Source organism: Triticum aestivum, chromosome 3A (assembly GCF_018294505.1).
Source record: "Triticum aestivum cultivar Chinese Spring chromosome 3A, IWGSC CS RefSeq v2.1, whole genome shotgun sequence".
Taxonomy (NCBI): domain Eukaryota; kingdom Viridiplantae; phylum Streptophyta; class Magnoliopsida; order Poales; family Poaceae; genus Triticum; species Triticum aestivum.
In genome coordinates this window covers 602,653,402-602,673,836 of record NC_057800.1, presented here as the reverse complement: position 1 = coordinate 602,673,836, position 20,435 = coordinate 602,653,402, and the positions used below count along the sequence as shown (strand labels likewise).

At 51.5% G+C, this 20,435-nt stretch overlaps 1 protein-coding gene across 1 annotated transcript; it reads left to right on the top strand.

The window, feature by feature from the left end:
- Positions 1 to 1,227: 1,227 nt before the first annotated feature.
- Positions 1,228 to 1,978, top strand: LOC123062519 (probable signal peptidase complex subunit 1). The gene is made up of 2 exons (XM_044486066.1): positions 1,228 to 1,373; positions 1,561 to 1,978. Exon 2 carries the CDS (start codon positions 1,561 to 1,563, stop codon positions 1,852 to 1,854), a length of 294 nt encoding a protein of 97 aa, XP_044342001.1. The 5' UTR covers positions 1,228 to 1,373; the 3' UTR covers positions 1,855 to 1,978.
- The last annotated feature ends 18,457 nt before the right edge of the window (positions 1,979 to 20,435 follow it).

Here is a 20,435-nt window from a genome sequence, read left to right as displayed (position 1 = left end):
GTTTTTAACATAAGAAGGTTTCTTAAACGGAGAAAATATTTTGAAACTCTTATTTTAAAACGTGAACATTTTTTAACCCCCCCCCCCCCCACAATTTTTTTTGAAAATTGGATCATTTTTAAAAATTGGCGAACATTTTTTTAAAATACTAATAAATTTGGAAATACAATAGTTTATAAAAAACTCAAACATTTTTTGAAAGTGCAGAACAAATTTGAAAACGTGAATAATTTTCAGAAACAAGAACACTTTTTTAAATTTGCAAACAACATTTAAATAAAGGAACAGTTTTTGGAAACACAAAAGTTTTTCCAGGACGTGAACATTTTTTGAAACTGCAGAACAAATTTGAGAACATGAATAAATTTTGGGAACACAAACTTTTTTTGAAAATGAGAACATTTTATGAACGAATTTAATTTTCAAAAACACCCAAATTTCCGTAAAATGCAAACATTTTTATAAATTTGTTGACAATTTCCAAAAAACACAAATATTTTTTGAAATAAACGAGAACATTTGTCGAAAACTCAAGCTTGTAGCATTTTTTTGGTTTTCTTCTACTTTTATGGGTTTTCAATCAACTTTTAATATTTTTCCATTAATATGAATGTTTATTTAATAAAAGGTTGTGCATAATCAATATTATTAAAGGACACGACCATTTTGTAAAACTGTAGACATTTTGTTATTACATGCACATTTTTAATAGTTTGCCAGTATTTTTTTACATGATTTCTTTATAAGCCCAAGTTTTTCTTTCAAAACTACATGATTTTAGAAAACATGTTTCATTTCTTAAATTGCACAAACGTTATGAAAACTCACAATAGACATATAGAAAATTCACAATATATTTTAAATATATATAATTTCATATATGTTCATGTATTTTTAATTAAATATGTATCAAAAAGGAGAAATAAGATAAAAGAATAGGAAATCCCTGAAAAGAAGAAGAAAAATAATTAAGAAAAAGAAAAGGAAGTGAAGATTAAAAACCGAAAGAGTAAAAAAAGAATAAAACCCGAAGAACGAAAAAAAGAGAGAAAGGAAAAACGAAGAGAAAAACGCCAGCGAAATCGCTAATGGGGCCTGGGCCTACTGCCCCACGCCTGTGCGTTAGGACAACTATTTGCCGCATTGAGCGGCAAATAAGATTTTCGCAGCCGAATTCATCCCCTCTGCACCTCTTTTTTTTTTTTTTTTTTTTTTTAGGGGCATCCCCTCTGCACCTAGACGCACCTATTTCCGATAGGCAGGCCGGCGCTGCGAACCCACGACAGATCTCCCTATTGTCGCCATCTCTCTCACGGTCCTCTTCCCCTCCGGCGACTCCAGCGCGCGGCACGGCCGGCAAGGCGGCAAGCAAGGTAATACTCCGCACCCATCCTTCTCGTCCTCCTCTTCTCGCCCCTATAATCCTTCCAAGAATTCCTCTTATGTCGACATGGATCCACGGAAACCACGTCCCGGCGCCCCAGATCCATCCACGATCCGCCCCTTTTCTTGTACCAATCGAACCACCTGACCCCCGTCCTCTCCTTTCTTGGTGCGTAGATGGATTGGCAGGGGCAGAAGAGCGCGGAGATGCTGATGCAGGTGCTGCTGGTGGCGTCGGCGGTGGCGGCGTTCCTGGTCGGGTACGCGATGGCCGACTTCCAGCTGATGCTGCTCGTCTACGCCGGCGGGGTTGTCCTCACGGCGCTCGTCACCGTCCCCAACTGGCCGTTCTTCAACCGGCACCCGCTCAAGTGGCTCGACGCCGCCGAGGCTGATCGCCACCCCCGCCCGCAGATCAGCAGCGCACCAGCGACGACCGGGGGTAAGAAGAAGACCGGGAAGAACAAGTAGTCATGTTACTTATTGGTCCATGTGTCGCAGACATGTTTTATGATATATCAGTTGCAGAACTTCTGAGTATGACATGCTAGATGTTGTGTTACCTGAATGTTTTATATGACAAAAAATTAGCTTCCTTCTTGGTGTCTGGATGTCTGCTTTCATGGTGCTGAAAAGCCTGGTCACCTATATATGCTCAATACGGGCAGTGCCTATCAAAAGAAAGGAAATTATAGCATGTGCTCAGTTCTATCATGTGATTTTGAAACTAAATGCTTTGTTGCCACTCTGGAGTATGGAAAGGACTGGTGAGTTCTTAACAATTGCCAGGATATGAGTTGTGACTGTTGGTCATTGCAAAATTAAGATACCTTGAGAACTGCCTTGATTTGCCCGGGTGGTTTCAGGTTAAGCTGTGCCTACAAATTTTCTACAGTATCATTTTTTGCTCTCAGTTTTGCTGTTAAGTGCAATCTATGCTTAGCTACTGTTTTGCTGGTCGTTAGATGCGTGATGATAGACTGCGTTGTAGCATTTTATTGGTATCTCTGGTGTTTGTTTGTTTCAGTCATCATGATGTTCAAGAATACCATGCATGATGGAGCTTTTGTGCGTTCTGAGTTCATCATTAACCTGTTGTTAATGGTCAACGTTGCAACTGGAAAATATTGGTCGTCCCTAGTTAGTTTCTTTGTCTAATACAACCTCGGTCCGAATTACTTGTCTTAGATTTGTTCAGACAAGGATGTATCTAGACAAGTGTAAATGTAAGATAAGTAATTTGGGACGGAGGGAGTATTTGATTGAGGTGGCATCTAACATGGTTGTCTGAAGGGGACAACTTGAACACCTTCAAGAGTCAAATTGAGTTTTTTTTTTCAGACTTTATCTCTGACCTTTGAGACTTCAGGGTACCAAACATGTATTCAGAAATGCTTTTGTTGGGGTAAAATAAACTTCCGCTTATGCTCCCCTAGTTATACGGCCATATCTTAGTCATGTTGTAATAATTTTTTAACTAAGGGAGAACCTTCAACCACTATGTCTCAACATTTGGGCTGTCTTATTGCCAATACTTCTGTCCCACCATTGTTTGTCATATCAAAATCTTAACATCAGCCACACTTGAGCCACCACAGAAACTGGATGATTTTTGTATTTCGATGTACTCCCTCCGTCTGAAAAAACTTGTCCCTCAAATGGGTGTATCTAGCACCAAGTTAGTGCTAGATACATCCATTTGAGGAACAAGTTTGGGACAAGTTTTTTCGGACGGAGGGAGTACTTTTTTTTTTGAAACGAAAGGGGTTGCCCCCCTGCCCAAACTTTTTATTAAAAAAGCAAAGGCAACCATAGCAGACTGTTTTTTTTTGCGGGAAACTTCGAGCTTTATTCAACTATTCTTTGTTCCCGCACGATCAGCCAAAACGCTGGTCATGAGGAAGCCAGGGGGGAGTCCATCCAGCACTCGGTGATCCCCAAGGTGCAAGCATGTTTAGCACACAAGTGGGCCGACATATTAGAGTTTCTCGATACATGTTGAACATCAAAAGATAGAAAAGATAAGGCTAGCTCTTCTATTTCTAATAATAGCGGCGCTGCGATGGAGCGCGAAAACCGTCGCGAGTGCCATAGCTGAACCAATTCTAAGCAATCTGTTTCCATGAGCACTTGCGAAAAGCCTTGAAGTTGTGCGAATATCACCCCATCTCGCAAAGCAGACGCCTCGGGGTAGGGCTTACTCCAGGCTGCCAAGAAGGTCGAGGAAGTCCATGCCACTCCTCCAGCTCCACTTCTATGTTCAAGCACTGAAACACTAGCATCTGTGTTTACCTTTGTCCAGCCTTGATACGGTGGCCTCCAGCCATAGCTAGGTAGAACCTTCGTCTATTCCAAGGGAAGCTCCATCAAGGCAAGAGTTTCTCTTATACGTTGAGAGATTGCATCGGGTTCATACTTGCTCTGTCATGCGTTATATTATTGCGAGAGGTCCAAATAACCCACATGATAGTAACAATTTTTGCCAGATCACTCTCTGAGAACCAAGAGTCGCAAAGAATATCCCTACACCAAGTCATAGGGTGTAACTCCGGTAGCTTGACTTGCAACCATTTTCGAGCTTCTGTCCAGAAAGTTTGAGCATGTGAACACTTGATCAAAGCATGCATCAAATCTTCATCAGCTCTCATGCACACCTTGCATCGTGCTATGATTGCAATATGCATGTACTGTAGTGTGCTCTCCACTGGAAGAATGCCACGGAGGACCCTCCACCAAAACACACGTACCTTAGGTAGCACTTTGAGCTTCCAAAGACGAGTCCATAACTGCTTATTATTCTCTGAAGATTCTGTAGTCGCCCCTTCCTCTAGAGTTGAATGCTCGTTATGAGTCATTAGAGCGCGATACGCTGACTTCACAGTATAGGAACCCGACCTCTCATGATCCCAAGCCCAATAATCATCACCACCTCCTTGTCTGAGTGGAATATTTAAAATAGCATCAGCATCCGGTGGGATAAAATTTTCTCAAACAACGCCAGCTTTCCAAGACCAAGTCACATCATCGATCAAGTCTGAAACAAGATTAATAGGTGATGTACCTATCTGTGCAGTGGGCCGCAACGAAAGCTTGCCTGGTAGCCATCCATCCTGCCACACGCGCGTGGACGAGCCATCGCCAATCCGTTTTAGCAGGCCAGTCTCCAGTGCCGCCTTCCCGGCAACGATTGCTCGCCAGGTAGCCGAAGCGTTACAAGGAACAATAGCATGCATAAAATCCGTGTTCGGGAAATAGCGGCCTTTTAACACCTACAAAAAGAGGGGTACACTTTTTGTACCCCTATAACTGTGCACGGGCAGTCTGAGCCACGGGCACCACCACACTGAGCAAGGCAATGGAGGTGAGCCAAGGTAAGGCCGAAGCTCAGGAGAAGCAGAACGACGCCAAGACCAAGACCACAGAGAGCAAAGGGGACGAAGCGGACCCCCCGGCAAGATCCTTGTCGGGAGGCGGTTTTAGCAAACCCGGCAAGACCCTTGCCATGGCAGCTCGCCCCACGCCTGCGGAGTGAGTCACCCTTGAGTCCACTGCCCCCATGGGGCAAGGATTCGGGAGACATCCCCGTGGTGGCATGCAGATCTTTATGAAGGCATTCAAGATCAGATACACCCTTTAGAAGATGATGATCCTTGGCGGGATCCCAGCCAAGGAAGACCACAAGGCCCCCGGCAAGAGCCTTGTCGGGGATGACAGCAGGCGCCACAGCAAGACCCTTGCCGGGGCCCCGGCAAGGCCCTTGCCGAGAAAACCCGTAGGGCCACCATCAGGCCCACGCCAGTCAAACCTCCACCACCGTTCACATGCAGCTGCCGACCCAACCAGCTGAGCTGGCACCTGCGTGGCAGCATGCAGATCTTCGTGGAGACCTACCACTGCGCCACCTCAGGTGCCTGCCTGCCTACATGGCACCGCGGGCGCCGCTGGCCAGGGCGCGTGTCAACACGAGAGGGAGCGGCGACAGACGAGACAGGGCTCTCCCCCATCCCCGATAAAGCAAGGACACCTGGGCAAGACGCATTAAATGCGCCTTGTCATGTAATGCGAGGGATAACCTCACATCACTGTTCCCTTTCCACCTCCTGGTGCTACTGTGGCAACCCCTTTCCTATAAAAGGAGGCCCGAGGTGACCAAGAAGAGGATTCGGCTTTTTGGAGCTCCTCACGCCCCATAGCTAGCTCAAGAACATAGATATGCAATCCACCAAAGCAGGAGTAGGGTTTTACGCATCCTCGCGGCCCGAACCTGGATAAACGGACCGTGTGCTACCTGTTAGATCCGCTCTTCTCACGACCCCGCGCCCCGCAACCGTAGCAGGGATTCTTGTGATCCCATAGGTGTCGTTCATCACCGACATCTTTGGCGCGCTAGGTAGGAGAGCGCAGTTGTGAGAATCGGCTTTAGCAGTTAGTTCGACACTTCTTCATCATCATGGCGCCCAAGAAGAAGACGATGGTGGCGGTTGGCCCGTCGGAAGCCGGACATCCCGTCCCGACGCGGGCGAGCAGCGGACCGGTCGCAGAAAGGACCCGGGGCGCCGTTCGCGAACACCAACACCGTCCCAGCAGCCGGAGTTTGGGAGACGGCAATGTTCGTGCGCCTGGTAATGGGCCGCACGCCGCCAAATCCAAAGACGGAGCCAGGCCCTCCGCGGGTGGCGCGGGGCCTTCCAAGATCGCTACCGCCCTGCCCGAAGGCGATGCGAGGGCCTCCAAGACTCCCACGCCGGCATCGACGGCGCGCTCCTCTCAAACGGCGCGTGACGAACGATGCAATCACGCAGAAGACCCCGGGCGACGCTGCGGGGAGAGCCCTGAGCGCCACTCCCGGGAGGTAGAAGACCTGCCCGCTCGCCGAGGCGCTGGTGAAGATGGCATGCGACCGTGGGGTTGTGATAGAGCTCCTTCTGACATGGTCAGAAGTCGAAGCGCGTCGCGATCCGTGCAGGTTTCGCTGCCACCAACGCCAGCAGAAGCCCTGGCGCGCGCACGGTTGCTCCTCGATTTTCCTCCCACTACGGGGAAACTCGACAAATGGAGAGCCACTATCCGAAGCCTTGTTGCGGTGGCTAACAAAGACGAACCGAGTCTGGTGGAGCCCCCGAGTCGACGCTCCGACGGAGTCCCACGCACCAGTGGCAGGAAAGCCGACAGCGCCGCGACCATGGTGCACTCGCCTCCTCCTCGCCCGGTACCGCGGACACCAGCCCGTCGCGACGTTGCGGGCGACGAAATCTCCGTAGCGTCATCCGACCCGCGGACCCACTATGACCAGCGCCAATTCTTTCGGGAACGAGAACATGAAGACGCTCGAACCACTATCGAGCGCCGGCGTGGAGCGCGCCACCAGTCAGACAGGCGAGCAGGGCCTGCTGTGAACCACCCGGCACCGGAGAGCCCTGGAGGCCTACCTTACGAGGTAGGCTGCCCGGCTTTTACCCGTGAGCTGCGGCAGTTCCAGTGGCCCACTCACCGCACTTTCAAACCTGACGTGGGCGAAAAGTACAGCGGCAAGACCCACCCGTTCGAGTTCCTCAGCATCTACACCATTGCGATGCAAGCTGCCGGAGCTCGTGACGATAAGGTGCTTGCGAATTACTTTCCGTTGGCTCTTAAACCCAACGCCATGTCGTGGTTGATGCACTTGCCGGTAGACTCTATTTCCTCCTGGTCGGATTTGTGCCATGAGTTTGTGGGCGCCTTTACTGGAGGCCACCAAGCCCATGGCCAAGCGAGCGACTTGCACATCATTCCCCAGAAGGGAGGCGAGAGTCTCCGCAAGTATATACAGAGGTTCAGCTGGATACATTACAATATCCCTGATGTTCACCCTGCCGCCATCATCAGCGCGTTCCATCAGAACGTGCGTAACCGCAAGATGCGCGAAGTGTTGGCAATGAACAAGGTGAAAGATGTAGCAGAACTCTATGTTCTTGCTGACAGATGTGCCCGGGCTGAAGAGGGAAGGAAGTACCCCGGCGAAGACGCCGGCGTGGAAACCGACTCCTCAGATGAAGATACCACCGCCTCGGCGAAGAAGGGCCGGCGCCACAACAGGAAGCGCAAAGGTAAAGCCGTGCTTGCCGTTGAGGGATCTGGAGACACCAGCTCCACCAAGAAAACCAAGGCAGATGACCCCGGCAAGGAAATTGCTGGATGTGTCGCCTGCCGGGCCTTGGCGGTTGCCGAGAAGCCAGGAAACTCCGACAAGCGATACTGCAAGATCCATCGCACCAAAGGCCATGCTCTCCAAGACTGCCGACAGGTTGAGCTCCTCGCTGAGAAGCAGAGGGCTGAATATGAGAGGCGGGACAAGGAGAAGGGCCAAGACGGTGTTGAGGGGTCCGGCAAGAAGCGTGACGGCCAGGCGGGCCGTCGCGACAAGGATAAACAACCGGAGAGGCCCGCCCGGGGCCGTGACAAAAAGCTAGACGACGACGATCACGAAGAGGATGACGAATCCGGTGACCAAGAGTTTCAGAAAGCTACAGAGGCCATGTGCATCGACGGCGGCGCCTCGCTGCATACTTCTCACCACCAGCTTAAACAGTGGGCGCGTGAGATTACAGCGGCAGAGCCGTCGTTTGATGCCCGAAGGCCGCTGAAGTGGTCCAGCACATCTATCATTTTTTACACTGAGGATCACCCTGATCGCACTACTGCGGTCGGGTGCTTGCCATTGTTGGTTTCACCAACAATACGCAACCTCAAGGTGACAAAGATGCTAGTCGATGGCGGGGCCGGTCTGAACTTGATCTCGCCTGCCGTGATCGAGAAACTGCAGATTCCTGATGGAGACCTCGAAGAGATGGGCATGTTTCAGGGGGTCAACCCGGGAAGAAGCCAACCTAAGGGAAAGGTCATGCTGCCCGTGACTTTTGGAAGCGACCTGAACTACAGGACGGAGAGGATCGTGTTTGATATTGCCAAGATCCCCTTGCCCTACAACAGGATCCTTGGCCGCCCAGCGCTGGCCAAGTTCATGGTGGCGTCACACTACGCCTACAACATCCTGAAGATGCCAGGACCTGTGACGATCATCACCATCCCCTCCGATAAGAAAGATGCGCTGATTTGCGCTGACCAACTATACCAGCAAGCAGTTGCAGCAGCTGCCGCCACTAGGGCACTTGCTCCTGCCGCTGGGACCCCGGGAGGGAAGAAGAAGAAGAAGAAGACCGGTGAGACCTCAGACACCCACTCCGGCAAGCGCACCTCTTCGGAGTGTAGCGCTCCCGTCGAGGACATGCCAGAGAGATCCACCGGCGGAAACAAGAAGCCTAGGGCCATACCGCCGGGAACCAAGAAGGTTTCCATCAATAAGGATGGCACGGGAGGAGCTTTCACCATAAGCTCCACCCTTGATGACAAATAGTAAGACGCGCTCGTCACCTTCCTACGGGCGAATGTCGATGTGTTTGCATGGCAAGCTTCCGACATCCCTGGCGTTCCCAGGGAGGTGATTGAGCACCACCTTGCTGTCTGTCCTCATGCGCGGCCCGTCAAGTAGAAGGTCAGAAAGCAAGCTTTGGAACGACAAGAGTTCATCACAAAGGAGATCCGGAAACTGGAAGAAGCGGGTTTGGTAAGAGGAGTGCTCCATCCAACGTGGTTGGCCAATCTGGTCATAGTGCGCAAGGCTAATGGGAAGTGGAGGCTATGTATTGATTACACAAATATCAATAAGGCTTGTCCTAAGGACCCCTTCCCGTTGCCGCGCATCGACCAGATTCTTGACTCCATAGCTGGGTGTGATCTGTTGTCATTCCTCGATGCCTACTCCGGCTACCACCAGATCTTCATGACAAGAGAAGACGAAGAGAAGACAACATTCATCACCCCATGTGGTACGTATTGTTTCATACGGATGCCTTTCGGGCTGAAGAGTGCTGGTTCGACGTTTGCGAGGGCGGTCCAGATTGGTTTTGAACCCCAGCTCCATAGAAATATGGAAGTTTATATGGATGACATAGTGGTCAAAACCAAGGACAGGGCAACCCTCATACCAGACTTGCAAGAAACATTTGCAAACCTGCGCAAGATCAATCTCAAGCTGAACCCTGAGAAGTGCGTCTTTGGCGTCCCGTCCGGCAAGCTTCTCGGGTTCTTTGTGTCACAGCGTGGGATAGAGGCCAATCCGAACAAGATCAAAGCTATAGAGCAGATTGAAGCACCCAAGTGAATCAAGGATGTGCATCGGCTTGCTGGTTGCGTCGCCGCCATGGGCAGATTCATTTCCAAGTCTGCCGAGCGCGCCCTTCCCTTTTTCAAGATCCTGAAAAAGGCGGGTCTGATGGAGTGGACGCCAGAAGCCGAAGCAGCATTGCAAGATTTGAAGAAGTACCTCTCCTCCGCGCCGATACTGGTTGCGCCTAGGCCACAGGAGCCGTTGCTGCTATACCTGGCGGCAACGAACCAGGTGGTCAGCGCCGCACTAGTGGCGCAGAGAGAGGTTGGCGACGAGGTAATGGCAGCGACAGAGCCCGATACCACCAATGCAGAGACGACACGGCCGGTTGAAGTGCCGCCAAAGAAGAAAATGATGCAGCACCCGGTCTACTTTGTCAGTTCCCTCCTGCAGGGAGCTAGATCAAGGTACTCCGGCGTGCAGAAACTGCTCTTCGGCCTTCTTATGGCCTCGAGGAAGCTGCGTCACTACTTCCAGGCACACGAGATCACTGTCATCACTCGCCTCCCTCTGCAACGGATATTGCACAATCCAGATGCAATGGGAAGAGTTGTGGAATGGGCACTGGAGCTGTCTAGCTTTGGCCTCAAGTTTGAAAGTACTTCGACGATTCAGAGACGAGTCCTGGTGGAGTTCATTGCGGAATGGACCGCAACACCTAACGAAGAAGCCCAAGAGACTGCTCTCCCCGGCAAGGAGGCAAGTTGCAGTTGGATCATGTACTTTGATGGAGCTTTCTCCTTACACGGCGCCGGGGCTGGCGTACTGCTTGTACGTGATCCAGGGAGGTGTCAACAAACAATACGACAGAGTACGAGGGGCTGCTTGCCGGTCTTAGGATCGCGGCGGACCTCGGAATCAAGAAGCTCATCGTCAGGGGCGACTCGTAGCTCGTCGTCAAGCAAGTCAACAAGGACTACCAGAGCCCGTTGATGAAGGCCTACGTCGATGAAGTGAGAAAGCTGGAAGAGCGTTTTGACGGTATACAGGCTGAATACGTTCCCGAGCGGAGAACGATATCGCCGATTACCTGTCAAAATGCACTTCCCTCAAGCTACTTGTGAAACCAGGTACCTTTGTGCTCCAGCTAACTCAGCCATCCGTTGATCCATCAACAGAGCAGAACAAGAGGAGGAAATCAGGACCCGGCAAGTACTTTCCCGCCGAGCTCCCCGGAGCCGCCGGCAAGGATGTTGCCAGGGACACTGAGCCCGCCACGGGACGGCTAGCTCCGGCAGAGCGTCAAGCTCTTGCCGTTGAGACAGTCGTTCCTATAGCGGAGGAAATGCCTTTAGTCCTCGCCATCGAGCCCCAGGCTCCAGCGTGGGAACAACATACCGTCCGATTCCTCCAAACAGGGGAACTTCCTAAAGAGCGGGAAGAAGCGGAAAAAGTAGCCCATCGCTCTACCATGTACCAGTTCGTTGATGACGTCCTATACAGAAAGAGGTCGAACGGTGTAAAATTGAAGTGTATCCCTCGGGAGGAAGGACTGGAGCTGTTGGCGGAGATACACGGAGGCATATGTGGATCCCACATCGGATCAAGGGCCCTTGTCGGCAAGGCCTTCCGGCAAGGCTTCTTCTGGCCCACCGCCCTCCAGGATGCGACGACACTAGTCACCAGGTGTGAAGCGTGTCAGTTCCATTCAAAGAAGCTTCATCAACCAGCTCAAGCCCTTCAAACCATTCCTCTCTCCTGGCCCTTCTCGGTTTGGGGGCTCGACATACTGGGCCCTTTCCCCCGCGCTGTCGGGGGCTTTGAGTACTTGTACGTTGCAATCGACAAGTTCACAAAGTGGCCGGAGGTGGAGGCAGTGAGGAAGGTCACAGCTCAGTCAGCCGTCAAGTTCTTCAAGGGACTAGTGTGCCATTTTGGTGTACCCAACAAGGTCATCACCGACAACGGTACACAGTTCACAAGCCGCACCTTCATGCAATATATCCAAGACCTCGGCAGCAAAGTCTGTTTCGCTTCCGTTGCTCACCCACGGAGCAATGGTCAAGCTGAGAGGGAAAACGCTGAAGTACTGTGAGGATTAAGGACCAAGACCTTTGAAAGAACATGCGGTGCCCCCATGTTTGGTTTTGGTAATTGATGACAATCTCTATGGACTAATGGTTGCCTTGAGTTATATTTGAAGGTTTTTGTCCATAGGCTTTTCTTGGAGTACATGTGTTGGTTTCAAGGAGAGTTTGTGTCGACCAAGGTGCTATTCAAGGAATTACCTAAAGATTGGTCTTGTGAGAGGTTGATCAAGACTAAGTCAAAGAGTGAATCAAGTTGACCAACCCACAAAGCGTAGAAGATGTACCGAGAGGGATCAAGTGATCCCATGGTATGGTAAGCATTGTCAATTACGCTTTGTGTACTAACCCATGGTCTTCGTGAGGGTTCTTTGTGGGGTTAGGTTGCGGTGTGCAAGTTCAAGTGGAGCATCACGAAGAGATCAAATGCTTGAAGCTTGCCGTCCTTTGTGGTGACAATGGACTTGTGAAGATGTGCGGAAGAGTGGCTCACCCATAGTGGAGTATGGGGGAGCAATCAACTAGTCTTCATCAAGTCAACCCAATCAAGAAAGGTGGTCCAACTTGAGGGAGTCAAGATCGTGTTCATCCAGCTCAAGTGGACCATGTGCAAGGCAAAGGTTTGCCCTTGATAGGTTTTCTATTTTACCGGTCTCATGATGGTAGTTGGGAGACTGGGTTATAGGATCGATTGTCGTACTATCAAGGGGGGCTCTCGATGAGTAGCTTGACCGTATCGTTCGCTGAGAGCTCAAACCATTGCATCCTTGCATCATCTTTCTTGGTTCTTGTTTGGTTCTCTTTGTGAGTCTTAGAGCTTATGGTCATCTTGATGACAAGCTTGAGTTCATCGAAAACGGAGTTCGCATGCGTCTTCTATGATGTTTTCGGTGTTGTAGGTTTTACCGGTCTTATCCGAGGAAGGGTCCTCACCATTTTCTTATGGGCCTTTTCTAATTTGCTTCTTATTGTTATTTCTTTCAAGATTGTGTTAGCCCTTGTTGCTAGCTTTCCAACAAACTTGGTTTCATCGAAAACGGAGTTCGCATGCGTCTTCTATGATGTTTTCGGTGTTGGAGGTTTTACCAGTCTTTTCCGAGGAAGGGTTCTCACCATTTTCTTATGGGCCTTTTCTCATTTGCTTCTTATTGATATTTCTTTGAATTTTGTGTTAGCCCTTGTCGCTAGCTTTCCAACAAACTTGGTTTCATCGAATTCGGAGTCCGTTTGCAAAAGTTGTGGCAGTTTTGGTGTTCTGAAAAGGCTGCAGCGGTACTACCGCGAATTGGAGCGGATGTAATTTTTTACTACCGCTCCAGAGAAGTACTACCGCGGCTCCTACAGCGGTAGTACCGCTCCGGACCAAAAACTCGTCCCAAGTCTTGCGGTGGTAGGCCCGGATGTATTTTTTTAGTACCGCTCGCAAGCAGTAGTACCGCTACCGTTTGCGGTAGTACCGTGAGGTCGAGCGGTAGTACCGTGAGGACTAGTGGTAGTACCGCTCCGGCGGTTCTTCTGGCCTTTTGCCTCCTCGCTGTTGTTTTTCAAAGGGGTACTTCCGCCCTAGCGGTAGTACCGCTCTGTGCGGGCTGTGAGCATAACGGTTGGATTTTACCCCACCTATAAAAGGGGGTCTTCTTCCCCAATGAATCTTATCCTTTTAGCTCGTGTTCTTCCCCCATTGTTGACCTTCTTAGAGCTTGCTAACTCTCAATCCCTCCATGGATTCTTGCTAGTTTTTGAGGGAAAAGAGAGAGGAGATCTAGATCCACGTTTCCACCAATCACTTTCTCCTCTAGGTGAGGGGAACCCCTTGGATCTAGATCTTGGAGTGCTTGGTGTTCTCCTTCTTGTTCTTCCTCTCATTTTCCTCCCTAGCATTAGTTGCTTCGGTGGGATTTGAGAGAGAAGGACGTGGGCACTCTGTGTGCCCTTACTATTGCATTTGGTGCATCGGTTTGAGTTCTCCACGGTGATACGTGGAAGTGAAGTTTGAGAAGCTTATTACTCTTGGGTGTTTGAGCACCCTAGAGCTTGTTCATCTTGGGTGCCTTGGCGCCCTAGACGGTTGGTGTTGTTCGGAGCTCAATCATTATGGTGTAAAGCTCCGGGCAAGCGTCGGGGTCTCCAATTAGGTTGTGGAGATCGCCCCGAGCAATTTGACGGGTACCGGTGACCACCCCCAAGGGTTGCCAAAGTGTACGGGTTCGGTGACCGCCCCCAAGGGTTGCCATTTGTACGGGTTCGGTGACCGCCCTCAAGGGTCCCTTAGTGGAATCACGGCATCTTGCATTGTGCAAGGGAGTGAGGAGATTACGGTGGCCCTAGTGGCTTCTTGGGAGCATTGTGCCTCCACACCGCTCCAAACGAAGATTAGCATCCGCAAGGGTGTGAACTTCGGGATACATCATCGTCTCCGCGTGCCTCGGTTATCTCTTACCCAAGCTCTTTGCTTATGCACTTTACTTTGTGATAGACTTATTGTTTCTTGTCATATATCTTGCTATCACATAGTTGCTTATCTTGCTTAGCATAAGTTGTTGGTGCACATAGGTGAGCCTAGTTGTTTTAGGTTTTGTGCTTGACAAATTAACCGCTAGGTTTATTCTGCATTTGTTAAAGCCTAAACCATAATTATTTTAAAACGCCTATTCACCCCCCCCCTCCTCTAGGCGACATCCACGATCTTTCAACCTTTGACAGGCTGCACAAGAGTGGAAGGCGCCGGATTGATGAGTTGCCGACGGTTCTTTGGTCGATCAGGACGACGCCAAATCGAGCCACCGGCCAGACACCCTTTTCCCTGGTATACGGGGCAGAAGCAGTTCTCCCCACTGAACTCATATACGGGTCACCTTGAGTGCTCGCTTATGATGAGCTTAAGCAAGAGCAACTGTGGCAAGATGACGCAATGCTCCTTGAGGAATATCGTCTTCAGGCGGCTGTGAGAGTGGCACGCTACCAGCAAGCCTTGCGCCGCTACCATAGCCGCAAGGTTCATGCCCGAAGCCTTGAGGAAGGCGACCTTGTTCTTCGGCGCGTTCAATCGGCCAAGAATTCCAACAAGTTGACGCCAAAGTGGGAAGGCCCTTATCGGGTAATACGAGTCACCAGGCCCGGCGCAGTCCGCCTGGAGACCGAAGATGCCGTTCCGGTGAGTAACTCCTGGAACATTGAGCATCTTCGCAAGTTTTAACCATGAGGCGCGGCTTGCCGCCCCCCCCCCCCCCCCGGCAAGCCACCTTTTGTACAAGCATTGCCGATGATGCATGTAACCCTTTGTACAAAGCCAGGCGCAGACCCTGAGCACAGATAAATGAAGCGCTGGCGCCCTAAGTTATAGCATGCATGCTAGGTCGAGTCTCGTCCTTGGTTAGGGTTGATAGTGAAAGTGCAACTATCCCTAGGTGGTTTTGGTAATTCATAACAACATATAGCTCATTGAGCTAATGCTATTCCAAGATGATTATTTCAGGAAAGCTCAATGATTGGCATGGCATGGATGTGAAAATGGAACCCTCAAAATGCTAAGGATAAAGGATTGGCTCAAGCTCAAAAGCTCAAGACTCTTCATTCTATATTTTAGTGATCCAAGATCACATTGAGTCTTTAGGAAAAGCCAATACTATTAAGGAGGGATGAGGTGTTGCTTAATGAGCCTCTTGCTTCATGTGCTTAGTGATATGCTCCAAAACCCTCAACTACTTTCCCATATCCACATATGACCTAAACCCTAAGCCAAACTCGGTCCTACCGATTCTTCCTATCCGGTGCCACCGAGTTTCACTTGTCATTAGCCACTGCCAAACCCTAGCAATTCGGTTCTACCGATAAGGATCTTGGTCTCACCGAGATGGGGTTGCAAACTCTCTGTTTCCCCTTCGTAACTTTTCGGTCTTACCGAAAGAGCGAATCGGTCCCACCGAGATTGCAATGTAAACTCAGTGTTTCCCCTTTGTAACTATTCGGTCTCACCGAGTTCCACTCGGTCTCACCGAAAGAGCAAATCGGTCCCACCGAGTTTGCCTGACCAACTCTCTGGTTAGCTAATTACCAAATTCGGTCTCACCGAGTTTGTGTAATCGGTCTCACCGAGATTACGTTATGCCCAAACCCTAACCGAATCGGTCCTACCGAGTTGCATGTCAGTCCCACCGAAATCTCTAACGGTCACTAGGTTTACATTTTCGGTCCGACCGAGTTTATTGATTCGGTCCCGCCGAGATTGGAAAATTGTGTAACGGTTGTATTTTGTGTGGAGGCTATATATACCCCTCCACCTCCTTCTCATTCGAAGTGAGAGCCATCAGAACACACACACCATTCCAACTCATATGTTCTGAGAGAGAACCACCTACTCATGTGTTGAGATCAAGACATTCCATTCCTACCATATGAATCTTGATCTCTAGCCTTCCCAAGTTGCTTTCCACAAAAACCCTCTTTCCACCAAATCCAAATCCTATGAGAGAGAGTTGAGTGTTGGGGAGACTATCATTTGAAGCACAAGAGCAAGGAGTTCATTACCTACACACCATTTGTTACTTCTTGGAGATTGGTGTCTCCTAGATTGGCTAGGTGTCACTTGGGAGCGTCCGACAAGATTGTGGAGTTGAACCAAGGAGTTTGTAAGGGCAAGGAGATCGCCTACTTCGTGAAGATCTACCACTAGTGAGGCAAGTCCTGTGTGGGCGATGGCCATGGTGGGATAGACAAGGTTGCTTCTTCGTGGACCCTTTGTGGGTGGTTGCTTCTTCGTGGACCCTTCGTGGGTGGAGCCCTGTGTGGACTCGCGCAACCGTTACCCTTCGTGGGTTGAAGTCTCCATCAACGTGGATGTAGGATAGCACCACCTATCCGAACCACGGGAAAAACATCTGTGTCTCCAATAGCGTTTGAATTCTCCAAACCCTTCCCTTTACATTTTCGCAAGTTGCATGCTTCACTTTCTACTGCCCATAAACTCTTTGCATGCTTGCTTGAGTGATGTGATGATTGCTTGACTTGTCCTAAATTAGCTAAAATCTGCCAAGAACTAAAATTGGGAAAAGGTTAATTTTTATTTGGTCAAGTAGTCTAATCACCCCCCCTCTAGACATACTTTCGATCCTACAGATAGTGCTTAGCGGCGACTAACCCCTAGCTTAGAGGTCGAGTGTGCGTCTCTTTGTCTTTCTTTTGTCTTCTTTGGTTCACGGGACACACGGATATCCGTGCCGAACCACTTGGGAAGGAAAAGAAGATGAACAGACCAGCATCTAGCCCCCGGCAAGCCAGCATTGCCAGGGGCTGCAAGAGCAAGGATTCACCCACGGCAAACCTGGGTTGCCGGGGGCTGCATCTTCAGATAAGGTCTTCATCCCTTATCATGCATTCCATTATGGACTGAGGTATGTGAAACCTAATTTTCCCCTAAGCTACCATGCTCCCATAACTCTAGGCCCTAGGGCTCGTTCCTGGGGCCAGGTTTGGTCGTAGTCGCGGCAGCGAGAGGATGAAACAAGGAGCCTGAACCCACCTCATCCCTGCCTCCGCCAAAGGTGTGAGAAAGGTCGAGCGAAGTGGGGAGACGGCAAGGCCTGTTACCGGGCAAGGAAATGTTTATCTTAAAGATATCAAGGATTTACTCCTTGTCGTGCGTTTTACCCACAAACAAATGACCCGGCAAGCATCCCTTTTTCATTAAAAACATTCCACTCAGGTACAGTCCATAGGGAATGAAAAACATGAATGATGGGATTACAAGTTTTAAATTCAGCTAAGGCCCGAAGGCTTACGGACTAAAAAGAGATAAGGTGCACGTAATCCCTTCCTTGTCCCTCTCCTTAAGAGGCAGGTCAAGGAGGCGAAAAGGGCAAAAGGAGCGCCTAGGCGAGCTACGGGCGGCAGAAGACACCAAGAGAATATCTCGGTGGCCGTCCAAGGGCTGGATGGTGATGGCGGCGCCAGAAGCGGAGCTCGAAGACGAGGCGGCAGGACGTCAGCACGCGTCGAAGGCGTCGGTGCCCGCGTACTCCGACTTGACGGCCTTGCCGCCCGCCCTCTTCCTCCTCCGCGGCCTCCCAACGCCAGCCGCCCAAGGAGACGACCCCGAGAAGTTCAGGGAGCCGGCGATGCGGATGATGGGGTCGCCGGTGCCGCACGGAGCGGCACCCGACACCTAATCGGACCCGTCATCCTGCCGCCTGCTACCCTCGTCGTTGCTGCCGTTGTCCTCCTCGTCACTCCCACCCGAGGAGGAGTCTTCACTATCGGAAGAGCTCTCCATGCAGCACCTTGCATGGGTCCCAAAGCACCCGAAGACCTTGACGGAGAGAAGGCCACCCTCCATCAGCTTAAAATGGAGAGTGAGCCCCTCCGCCAAGCGGTGGATATGGGCGAACGTCTTCCATCCCCGACGAAGATACATCACGCGAGGGGAGGGGAAGTCGACGCGGGCCCGCGGGCCACTGATCCCGCAGCCCCTCATGCGCAGCCACAACGACTCCGGCGGATCCAGCTCCATCTCCCGCGCGAATGGAGTCGGGAGACGAAGGCGACGGCAAGGCGGCCGACGCAGCCTGACGAAGAACTCGCAAGGGTCGTCCCCAATGTGCCCCTCCATGGGGGAAGGAACTGCCAGCGGAGGCGAGGCCGGGGCGCCGCCCCGTCCTCCTCTTCCCCGAGCGCCTCGGCCTCGCCCACGGCCTCGCCCCCTCCCCCTTCCCCTCGCGGCTGGCTCTGCCGCCGCGGGTGCAGGAGAAGAAAGGACGCGTTGTCGAGCGGCGACCCTCGCCGCCACCGTTGAAGGACCAGGATTCCCTCCCTCCATGACGGATGGGAGGGGGGAGCAGAAGTTGAAGGAAGGAGGAGATGAAGGAATGCAGGACGCCATCCACCCGTTCTTTATAAAGGAACGGGGTGGGGGCTCGGCCGCCTCACTCGGCCAATCAAGACGCGGAAGGCGCAGGGAACTGGAACCGACCCGCCGCCCCATCCCGCGGCGGCCCGGTTTCCCGCCTCCACCGTTTGCCACCCCGAGCGCATGAAAGCCACGTGGCGGGCGTGCAGGACCGAGGCGACGGGTGAGGCGACCTCTCCCCACCCCGTGATCATGGGGAGTGGACGCCTTGAAGACCACGCCTCGGCCCGGTTCAGTAAATGGGCCGCGCCTCCACGCCTCCCTCACTCGCAGCTCGTCGTCAAGCAAGTCAACAAGGACTACCAGAGCCCGTTGATGAAGGCCTATGTCGATGAAGTGAGAAAGCTGGAAGAGCGTTTTCACGGTATACAGGCTGAATACGTTCCCCGAGCGGAGAACGATATCGCCGATTACCTGTCAAAACACGCTGCCCTCAAGCTACTTGTGAAACCAGGTACCTTTGTGCTCCAGCTAACTTAGCCATCCGTTGATCCATTAACAAAGCAGAACAAGAGGAGGAAATTAGGACCCGGCAAGTACTTTCCCGCCGAGCTCCCCGGAGCCGCCGGCAAGGATGTTGCCAGGGACACTGAGCCCGCCATGGGACGGCTAGCTCCGGCGGAGCGTCAAGCTCTAGCCGTTGAGACAGCCGTTCCTATAGCGGAGGAAATGCCTTTAGTCCTCGCCGTCGAGCCCCAGGCTCCAGCGTGGGCACAACATACCGTCCGATTCCTCCAAACAGGGGAACTTCCTGAAGAGCGGGAAGAAGCAGAAAAAGTAGCCCATCGCTCTACCATGTACCAGTTCGTTGATGACGTCCTATACAGAAAGAGGCCGAACGGTGTAAAATTGAAGTGTATCCCTCGGGAGGAAGGACTGGAGCTGTTGGCGGAGATACACGGAGGCATATGTGGATCCCACATCGGATCAAGGGCCCTTGTCGGCAAGGCCTTCCGGCAAGGCTTCTTCTGGCCCACCGCCCTCCAGGATGCGACGACACTAGTCACCAGGTGTGAAGCGTGTCAGTTCCATTCAAAGAAGCTTCATCAACCAGCTCAAGCCCTTCAAACCATTCCTCTCTCCTGGCCCTTCTCGGTCTGGGGGCTCGACATACTGGGCCCTTTCCCCCATGCTGTCGGGGGCTTTGAGTACTTGTACGCTGCAATCGACAAGTTCACAAAGTGGCCGGAGGTGGAGGCAGTGAGGAAGGTCACAGCTCAGTCAGCCGTCAAGTTCTTCAAGGGACTAGTGTGCCATTTTGGTGTACCCAACAGGGTCATCACCGACAACGGTACACAGTTCACAAGCCGCACCTTCATGCAATATATCCAAGACCTCGACAGCAAAGTCTGTTTCGCTTCCGTTGCTCACCCACGGAGCAATGGTCAAGCTGAGAGGGCAAACGCTGAAGTACTACGAGGATTAAGGACCAAGACCTTTGACAGGCTGCACAAGAGTGGAAGGCGCTGGATTGATGAGTTACCGACGGTTCTTTGGTCGATCAGGACGACGCCAAATCGGGCCACCGGCCAGACAACCTTTGCCCTGGTATACGGGGCAGAAGCAGTTCTCCCCACTGAACTCATATACGGGTCACCTCGAATTCTCGCTTATGATGAGCTTGAGTAAGAGCAACTGTGGCAAGATGACGCAATGGTCCTTGAGGAAGATCGTCTTCGGGCGGCTGTGAGAGCGGCACGCTACCAGCAAGCCTTGTGCCGCTACCATAGCCGCAAGGTTCATGCCCGAAGCCTTGAGGAAGGCGACCTTGTTCTTCGGCGTGTTCAATCGGCCAAGAATTCCAACAAGTTGACGCCAAAGTGGGAAGGCCCTTATCGGGTAATACGAGTCACCAGGCCCGGCGCAGTCCGCCTGGAGACCGAAGATGCCGTTCCGGTGAGTAACTCTTGGAACATTG